The sequence below is a fragment of the Carex rostrata genome, chromosome 14, assembly GCF_964058835.1.
Source record: "Carex rostrata chromosome 14, lpCarRost1.2, whole genome shotgun sequence".
In the NCBI taxonomy this organism is placed as follows: Eukaryota; Viridiplantae; Streptophyta; class Magnoliopsida; order Poales; family Cyperaceae; genus Carex; species Carex rostrata.
In genome coordinates, this window is record NC_135931.1 from 5,279,602 (window position 1) to 5,290,070 (window position 10,469).

General features: G+C 34.9%; 2 protein-coding genes across 3 annotated transcripts; both read right to left on the reverse strand.

The window, feature by feature from the left end:
• Positions 1–1,695, reverse strand: LOC144565407 (peroxidase 2-like). Of its 2 annotated transcripts, XM_078315154.1 has the most exons (3): positions 1,423–1,695; positions 98–863; positions 1–60 (listed from the first exon to the last, which is right to left on the reverse strand). In XM_078315154.1, exons 1-2 carry the CDS (start codon positions 1,642–1,644, stop codon positions 108–110), a joined length of 978 nt encoding a protein of 325 aa, XP_078171280.1. In that variant the 5' UTR covers positions 1,645–1,695; the 3' UTR covers positions 1–60; positions 98–107. The 2 variants fall into 2 exon arrangements, with proteins under 2 accessions (XP_078171280.1, XP_078171279.1); XM_078315153.1 differs by lacking the exon at positions 1–60 and having other exon boundaries at positions 93–863.
• Positions 1,696–9,030: 7,335 nt separating this feature from the next.
• On the reverse strand, positions 9,031–10,469 carry PER1 (1-cysteine peroxiredoxin 1). The gene is made up of 4 exons (XM_078315006.1): positions 10,295–10,469; positions 9,954–10,102; positions 9,626–9,772; positions 9,031–9,338 (listed from the first exon to the last, which is right to left on the reverse strand). Exons 1-4 carry the CDS (start codon positions 10,410–10,412, stop codon positions 9,093–9,095), a joined length of 660 nt encoding a protein of 219 aa, XP_078171132.1. The 5' UTR covers positions 10,413–10,469; the 3' UTR covers positions 9,031–9,092.

Below are 10,469 nucleotides of genomic sequence, written 5' to 3' on the forward strand. Positions count from 1 at the left end.
ATTGATACGTGCAAGGAAAAAAAAAGGAAGTCACGCTTGCACACGTTGACAATACAAAACCTTTTGCAAAAAAAAAAAATACAATACAATACAAAACCTTAACACGCTTAGTAATTCACAGCGCGACATGACTTTCTAATCTCACCCGGCGTTCCAGAGAGCAATGGAATATTTCCCATTTTCACCATTGATTCTGCAAACTTTGCCTCGAAGAACTGAGGTGTAGTCCGAAAGTCATTCACAAGGTTCGCAGTCTCATCACTTGTCAAGAGGCTCCAGTCCGAGAAGAAGAGTCCTTTGAGACCTTTAACATTTTGGTAATACTTGTTATCTAACTTGGTCGGTGTGACAAAATCCTGAGGAACAACACCATCCACTGGTGCATTTTCTGGACACTTGGATCTCAGTAAATATCCAAAGCCTTGATCCAATGTGGAATCAATGGTGGGATAGAGGCGATTTGTGAAGGATGAGCAGTGCGAGCGGCCGATTGAGTGGGCTCCAGAAAGTGCAACTACATCGTCTGCAGAGAGCCCCTGGGCTGCAAAGAGAGCCTTCACTACGGTGAGATTGTGGAAAGGAGTAGGAAGTACCTTGAGGACCTCGTCTGCAATGGAGATCCTTCCGTCGAGCCTTCCAGAAGGGATTTCGTAGGATATCATTCCAAGGAAATATGTTGCATCACGTGCTGCAAAGGCGATGATATCCGCACAGGAGACAATACCAGGACAAACTTGCTCAACAGCTGATTTTGCCGCATCGATCACTTCAAAGCCACGGAGACTGGGATTGTTCGGGACTGCCAATTTCTCAGGGTTTGGATTTAGGTAGGAAGGATCAAGTAAGACGGAAGCATCACAACCCTAATATTGAGAAACACGAGAAAACAAAATATGTTATATATATACTGACAGTTATTACTATTAAATGGCAATATAGCAATTTATTGATTACTAAATGTTGTAAATTGCAGGGGAAATAACTTTTAATGAAGTTTATATATCAAGACTGCTCTTATATGTGTGTTATATTTATCTACCTATGGGTTATGAGCTACTAACAATCTGAATGTTTATCCTAATATTATTCTAAATGAAGAAGAATATTTTAAGTTGTTATAAACTTATAATAATTAAGTACGCTCTAAGATATAAATTCAAATGCTTGTTTGTTTGACCCTTCTTCACCTGCGGATTTGTGAGCTAGTGACAAATTTAACATTGTATGCAAATTTTAAGAGATTTAAATAATTAGTTTCTACGGTTTTAGTATATATAGGGTCAATTTATATAATCAGAGCTTAAAATTTAATATAACTGCATTCTTTTGTAAAGACTTATTGCAGAATGATACATTAAGAATCCATTAATTAAGCAAGAAATGTAATTAAGAACTATATATAAATGTTTGTCATGATCATACCCTAACGAAGCAGTCATGGAAGAACATTCTGATCAGGCCGGCACCGAGGCCAGGTTCTTGTAAAACATACTTGTAGACTACACCTCTGACAATTTCTTCTGCTTGAGGGCAAGTATTTGTGCACTTGTAATACCCAACTTCGAGAGATTTGGTCGACAGTGTACCAAAAAGGAGGATACATGAGAGGAAAACTTGAATTTGAAATGTATTTTTTGCTTCCATTTTGTAACTAGTGTACTGCACACTGTAGAATTTGAGAGCGTGACAGCAAGGGAGGGAGAGAGTTAGCTTCAAATTTAGGCTTTCGTTGGTGTATTGGAGCTGGTTGCAAGGCTGCCTATTATATAAGAGAGAAAGCACTAAAGCAGACCAGTTATACTAAAAAGATATATTATGCTGGTCATGGACTTGGTCTCTTTCTTCAAGGGATTTTTAATTTCCGATTTTGACAGAGCAACTGCAATTGCTTAGCTGTTTGACAATGATGGTTTTTATTTTATAATAAATACTAATTCAGACTTTGCTATATATAATTTTTGTATTAAATCTCATATGAGCAGTGTTATCAAATTCCTCATGTCTTTTATTTATTAATGCCTACATCTTTATCTTCATTTTCTAACTTCAAACACTATTGATCTGAAAACAATGATTTTATAATATTTTTTTAGATAACTATCTTTATCTCGTATAAACCAAATTTTATATTTTTTGAGAACTTTTTACTATCTTTTAGATAGGTACAAATTTACTGTTTTTGAATGGTCCAGAATCTTTTGGAAAACAATGATTTTGTATCTATGAAATATAATTATAAACAAAATTTCAAAAAATATAAAATTTGGTCATCAAGCATATTTTAATATGTATTGTTTGGATCTTAAAAAAGGGAATAAGACATGTTGAGAAATTAAAGACATAAGGCAGTTTAACCTTGCCCATCTTATATTCTTATATTGTTGCATCTATATAATTTTGTTTGGTGCTTTAATAAGAGTTAAATTGAGAAAATTATTGCCCATATTATAGTATTTCAATCAATTACATATCCTTAATTTGGCACAAAAAAAAACCATTAGCTAGTTACTTTTATCATTTTCCTCTAAAGTAATTTGACAACAAAAAAAACTGAGGTTATTGTTTACAGAAATTGTACTACATATGAAGTCAAAATGAAAATCTCTTCGCAAAAAATACTTAAAAAGGTGCTGCGCTGTTGTTAGCAAGGGTTTAAAGATCAAGAGATTCTGTATAAAAGAGTCCAGGGACATAGGAATTAATGTATGTTTTCCTATGTTTTATATGATATATTGTACATTGAATAAAACGAAATTACATTCTACCACCAAATTATGTTCTACAACAATAGATATTATCATATTACCAATAATAAAGAACAAAAATTTATCTATTCTACTTGTTAATATTGTAGTGCCCTGCAAATAAAACAGCAGATTTTCATTCACCGGTACTGCTACTATTACCTACTGGCATAGATTTTTTTTTTTTTTTTTGCAAGCCCGTAGGCATTATTTACAGGAACCCTATTACATTCCTGCTACATTCCATTCCTATTACATTGAAAACTAAAACTAATATTCAGAATAAACTCTAACTTAATATCTCTGGAAACAGAGGATACGAATATCAGTATAATTCCATCCTTCAATTCTCCCTTTTTTTGCATAGATTTTTAATTTCCACCGTTAATTGACATGCACTAGAAGAAATAGTCTTCCCGGAAACCTAAAACGGGAATCAACGCGCACATGCCCAATCAGAATAAATAATTCACGTGGGCTGTCTTGCATATATATATGTGGCGATATTTATATATAGAGTGGGTGCCGTCCACACGCATCGTTGCATCGGATCAATCTCACTTCGGGTCGGGTCAGAGCTATTCGATTTACATCATGATTGATTCATATACACTTAATATACAAAAAGTATATAATTGTTTGTGTGGATCTCAATACTAATTATCAGACGATTTCCAATGCATATCAAATCGAATATAATGCGATGCCTATGAGACCGTTTCTGATTCTGCAGATACCTAATTTGAGCACTTCTCATTGGGCAAATAACAGAACAGGTAATTGCAGGAAAATGTGTTTTGTTAATTCTAATTATGTTTGACTGCGCGACCGGAGAATACTATTTTATAAGAATTCGCTGAACAACTTGGTCTTGAAATCTTGAATGAACACCGGTCAAACCACGTGTGATGGATAGATAATTAATTTGTTCCTTCATTTAGTACGACTCTTCAAAAAAGGGCACTACAACATGGAATTTAATACAATTTGATGGTGTATCTTTTGGAAATGTTTTAATAAACTGAACACTTCGTAATGTTATTAATATAAAGGTAGAACGGTTCTTCAACTTCGACATATTATTTTCTCCCCCAAAGAAAAAAAAAAAAAAAAAAACTTGGACATATTGTATAGAAATTTGGGTGTTCATATAATCCAGTTGCGACCTTGCGGGGACAATTGAGACTATCCAAAATTATAGACCCTTGCGGAGCGGTCATAATGGGTTGCGACCAATTAGAAAACATTTAAGATTGATCAACACTTAATTATATATGGATCAGATTCTGTCTCAAAAATATATATATATATATTGAAGATATTGAAGATCAAGCAAATCACCAAGCAGATCCGATCCAATAAGAGGATCACTGACAATCCTCAACTTTACATATTTAACTGTGTACTTTAGGAATATATAGCTGTAGCATATTTGATTGAATTAGTGTTGTAATTAGAAGGGTAAACGGCTAATTAATTGTATGTTAGGAAATAGCAACGGCTAGCTTGTTGGCCTATATAAACAGATATATTTTACAATGTAAAAATAAAACAGAATCAATAAAGTAAATTCTTTTATCTACTGTTATTTTGAAATAATATATCTCCTCTATATTATGCATCTTAAATTGAGTAGGTTGTCCTGAAACTCCAACGATCGGGATTGATTTATGTAAAATCGCATCAGATCTGAACCCTTCAGTTAAATAATTTGCCAACTTTGATTAAATACATCATTTATATATGTAGAAGTCTACATTTAGTTCTAATTGAACCCGCTACATGGATAGCCATACGTATTACCACACTTATTTTCGCTCTGCACCATTGAATTTGAATCAAAGATCGTGCAGATTAAATTTCTTCGCTGAACGCTCAAGCGCTGCGCCTCTCTCCAGCAAATTACGTTTTTGTCCGTCTCCCTCAGTCCCTCACCCCGATCCCTTCTTCCAAAGAAAAAAAGAAAAAAAAAACTAATCGCCTCCTCAGACCCGCCGCCCGCGCCACCCCTCTCCGACACTGTCTCTCGCACCATCTCTCTCGCTCTCTCGCCTCAGAACCCGACCTACCACAGATGTGCCCCGTCGTTTCGCACAGACCCTCGCTCTCAGCCTTCTCCGCCATCTCTCTCTCGCTCTCTCGCCTCAGACCCACGACTACCTATCTCTCTCTCTCCCATCCCTAAAAGCTCTCCGCCATTTCTCTCTCGCTCTCGCCTCAGTTCCGCACCCCTCAGCATCATCTCGCTCTCGCCATTTCTAATCAAGAAGAAGAAGAAGAAGAGCCAAAATAAAATTAAGGAAAAATGATGTCGCCTAAGCCATCAATGTCTGAGGTATGTTTCACTAAGTATCTGCAGTTAGTATTATGAAATTAACTGTTGTTGGTGTTGGACAACATATCGGGACACTATGTTGGTTAGGTACAACAGTTTGCATGCATATATAAATCTTTGTTAAAAATTGACGGGATAGATAGTGCTTTTATCATGTTGTTTTAGCAAAAAGTAAAATTATGCATAAAAAGGTCAGGTCTGAAATGAAAAATCTGCATTCTGACTTAATCAACCACTAGATTAAGAAAGCCCAACAGACCCAGGACTGTGCGCGTTAATCAATCAGGTCAACCTGAAAAGGTAGAGTCAAGAACGGTCAGCCTCAATTACTGGAACTATCTATTTTTTTGGCTGTGCAATACCCACAACTTTATTGTTTTGCAATCATAATAGCACAATATGAGTGAGAAAGTATGACAACAACGTTCAAATTAGAGGAGGAATATAGCTAATGAAGGCAAGTACAATACAGTGGTGCTCAGTATTCACTTCAAAAAGTTGAAAAAAAAAGAAACTGAGTGACCAAACTTGAAAATAAATGGGCCGCTTCAATGAAGTTTTTACCTGGAAGGTGAGTATGTGTTTGCTTCCTTTATTTATGTGTCTGTGCTCATGTGGGTACGTGCATGTTTACCAATTACTAATTCGTTTATATTCTGTATTTCCTAACAGGATTGAAAATTTAATAAAATAGATAGTGGAACTGGCCTCTAAAGAAGAGAATAAATGCCCAGCAATGCGGAGAGCAGTTGGAAAAGGCAAAGCCAAGTAATTTCTATCTCTCACTCACAAGGCAAGATGGTAAATGACAGCAACAGTTTGGAGTTGGATATTGATACCTGGTTACAAGGTAATTCTGTTACTTTTTGTTTGGTTTGTGCATTTGAAATGACCTGACATGTACTGTCGGGTACCAATCCAACAATTGAGTTGCCTAGAATTATTTACTGATTTATTTATTTGTTAATTTGGCTTAATAAATCCAGATAAGCAAAATACATTGACCAGTACAAATATTAACTACCATGTGCAAGTAAGTGAAGTGGCCATGTTCATGGTATATAGTTTTTACTGGTCAACCCATTGACAATGATTATAGTATATCTTGTTTATGTTGTAGATAATCCAGATAGGGAAAATATCTCTCCAGATCTTGGAAGTGGTACCAACAGATCTTGGAAGTGGTACCAAAACCATTCCAATTAAGGAAGGAGCGATAGAGCAAAGTTTTGGCTGCTTCAAGTAGAGTAAGTAATAGCAATAGGATATCATGCACGGTTAGTGCTTTTGAACCCTGAATCCTCATTAATATTCTTTTGTACCCATTTAATTACAGTGTTATCTTTTCGTTTTGTGTTTTCGGGTTGGAGGGGAGAGGTGGGGGTCTTCCTTCTTGGCTTTGCATAGAAAATAAAAATGGTCTTCAATTGTTTTATGAAATCAACATATAGAAGGGGCAAGAAAAATAAAAAGTACTCTTGAACCATTTTCAAAAATTGGCATATTCATTGGCCACTGTTTTAAGAAAAAGTTTCAAAATTACATTTTCTGAGGAAACAGGAGGTAATTTTACCAGTGACAAGACAGTATATAAAAAAAAAACAAGAAAGTCTCAATGAAATCCTTCAACAAGTTAACTATTTGCAAAATAGCCCTTGTCAGTTTTTCTCTTATAATTTCTCCTATAGCTATTTGTTTATTTCTCGGATTTGGGATCTCTAGATGTAGATGACATAGTTTCTCCTATTGTAAGAAAGCCACTTCAGCAATCCCGTTTGGCCCCTGTCCGTGAGGAGATATTCTGTGTTGACTTTTTCTTTATTTCTTATTTGTTGCTTTATTTCAAGTTTTTCTTATGTTTTAATTAAAAAAACACAGAATTGTATCTTTGACATATCATCCGCATCTAAGCCTGATCAATTTTCAATATACTTTCGAAACTGACATATTTTCAATATGCATCCTTCACACCATGATTATACTTTGGTACCAGTATTATATCCACATAATTTTTCTCAATATATGAGCATATTTGCTACCATATTGGAGTGTTATACTTTCTGAACTCACATTTTTCTGACAAGCAATCTTTAGATTTAAGTCTGAGAGATTTATTGTACTATATTTTTGGTTCTTTTTATGAAAATGCAGAAAAAAACTATTCTAAATACCTGTCAAGTTTTAGAATTTTTGGGGTTCTGTAATTATGGCAAACAAATAATGTAATGCAGGGGTAGTATAGTAAAATAATGCAGTTATTTTTTCATGTTATAATTCTAAATACCAGCCACTTCTTGTTTCATGTTATATTTGATTTTTTTTTTAATTTGTTGTTATTTCTTTTAGTGTTATTTATTATTTGAATCTCTTTTTTTATTTTCATTTAAAATATTTTTTTAATTCCGTATGAATGTCAACAAAAAGATCTCTTCATATTCTTTTCAATCTTACAATATGTTCCTGTCGCAACGCACGGGCACGATACTAGTATATATATATATATGGATCAGATTTAACATTAGACAGGCCTTATCATGTTTTTTTTATCTAATCATGGGCCGGCCTAATAGAGCTTTCGTCTGACACCCCAAACGCAATCTCAAAATAGTTTGCAATTTTGCATCTTCTAAGACATATATAGGATTATGTTGCATTTGGTGCAGATTTAATATATATAAAGATGTACTTCGGATAGACTGACATGATATCCTTGTTACTGTTATATCAACCATTTTCTATTACATAAATGAAGACCAAAAGTAAATTTTCCAACTGAAATGACAATGTCACTTTGCCATGACTTCAAATTCTTCAAAGAATTGAAAATAATGGAGAGTGAAGAAATAAAGATAAAAATGAAAGAAAATAGCACTATTATAACACTATCATTAGCGAAAAACAGATTAAATTGAAAACCATATTGTATTACCATTTATCTCACAACCAAGACTGAAATGAATATAAGATATATAACAACTTCTATCCGGAACAATAAAATCGGAGCCGGTTGGGAATAACTTCGGATCCGGATAATTGCGGATATGGATACAGATATTCAACTTCATAAAATCATTTGTATATATATCCGTATCCGCCATTATTTCACCATATATAAAAAATATCCGTATTTGTATCCGTTTAATTCGAATTCGAATAATCTCCGAATATCCGTATCCGGAGTGAATACAGAGCGAATTATCCATATCCGTTTACACCCGTCCGCTAGCTCCTTTTTCATGTAATTTCCTGTTTTATTTTTAATTATTTTGTTGGGAACTTTTTGACTGAAAAGGTTTTGAATCCATTTTAAAATATTTGTAAAACAGATTTTATTAAAAATAATCTGAACCCTGTATTACTCTCTAGTTTTCATTTTAAAATGGTATCAAATTTCTCTTATAAACTATTATTTTATCTTTTAAAATTGTAATTTTTGCAATCTGTAATATTTAAGTATACATAAAATAAAATTACAAAACACTTATCCAATTCTTCAATCCATCTATTTCAATTTCCTACTTTCGCCTTAAACATTCGCTGACGACCCTTCATTTTTATTGGACTTTCACTCGACTGATCAAAAACCGTTACCTATGTATACCTGGCTGGACTTAGTCCTCCAGAAAATCTGGGCAGCTAGGCCGCTGACAAATGGAACCCACCATGTATTAAGTGATAATTATAACGTAATCCACTGCTATATATGCAGACATTGAAGAGTATTCGACTGCCTTACACAAAATCAATAAGAACAAAAATTAACAAAAAATTAAATCACACAAAAGCCCACAACTTAGGACACCGAAATTTACATTCGGTTCCCCTTCAGAACCAAAACAAACGCCCCGCTACATAATACATCTTGTATCATCAACAAGAAACAGCATAGACAAGACCCCTCATGATATTACGCATACATAATACATAATGCATCATCAACAAGAACAGCATAGATAGACCCCTCATGAGACTACGCATACATCATACATATATATAATACCACAGTACAAAATCTAAACTTTTGTGAAGCGGAGGTATTCCTTCTTCGACGGCAGGTCCTTGACCTCATATCCTTGCGGGAAGAGCTTCCGGGCCTCTTCATTTGACACACTTGGCGAGATGACGACCGGGTCCCCTGGCTTCCAGTTGGCTGGAGTCGCAACACGGTGCTTAGCTGCCATCTGGATTGAGTCAACCACGCGCAAGACCTCATCCATGTTACGACCCGTAGATGCCGGAAACAAGAAGCTCAATTTCACCTAAATTTTTATCAGGAATGAAAGTGTCGGTATGAATTAATTAATTGATCAAAATCAACAAGGACCAAGCAAAATTAAATAAGCACCTAAATTAACAAGGGTACCAATTTCTGCTTTTATTATGGTAATTATTTACTAACAAGGTTGATCAAAAGAAAAATAAACAGACAGCTGCATATAAACGAAAAATTGAGATATTACTATGGATGGTATCAAAGCATGAACACTATTTTAATACAGTGATACCAGTTGGTACCTAAAAATAAATTAGCTGCTTTAGACACTACCTTTTTATCAGGACCCACCAAATGGAGAGTGCGTGAGGGCAACTGCTGTCCGTCCTTGTCCTTCTCGTCAGGGTCGACCATGTTTAGCTGCTTGATCACTTCCTTGTTTGGATCGGCCGCTATCGGGAACGTGACACGGCTCCCCAGCTGCATCCAATATGATAATTAAAAACAGAGCAATATATCAATTGACTCGTAAATATATTTTTTTTGGTAAATTAAATACTAACCAAAATATGATATGTATATATGCATTAAAAAGTTGAATTAATGAAAGATTAAAAGAATTATGATGACTATATATTATTAAATGTATGAAGTGTGAAACCTTGTAAGCTTCAATGTCTTTAATCCACTCTTTATGAGAACTGACATCATCACAAGAGATGCCAAGAAGCTTCACACCTCTCTTCTCAAACTCACCAGCATAAGATGCCATGGCTGCCATTTCCGTGGTGCAAACGGGGGTGAAATCAGCTGAAATTATAAACACATCAAGATCATAATTAATTCCAGCGTCAGTCAGTATTACAGATCATTATCCTATCAGGAAAACACATTACTGAATTATGCTGCTCAGTGCACTAAATAATACCGACAATGGAGCGTATTTCTACACCGACAACAAACTAGCTATAATATCAGAAATGATTCTGAAATTAACCGTACCAGGGTGAGAGAAGACGATCGCGTAACCATTACCGACATAGTCATGGATGCGGATCTGACCATGAGTTGTGTCCAGCTCCAAATCCGGTATAGTGTCTCCAATCGTTAGGCCTGGCATCTCGATTTCTCTGTAGACAGTAAAAGAACCCTCTATAGACTGTAAGAGCAGGAAATG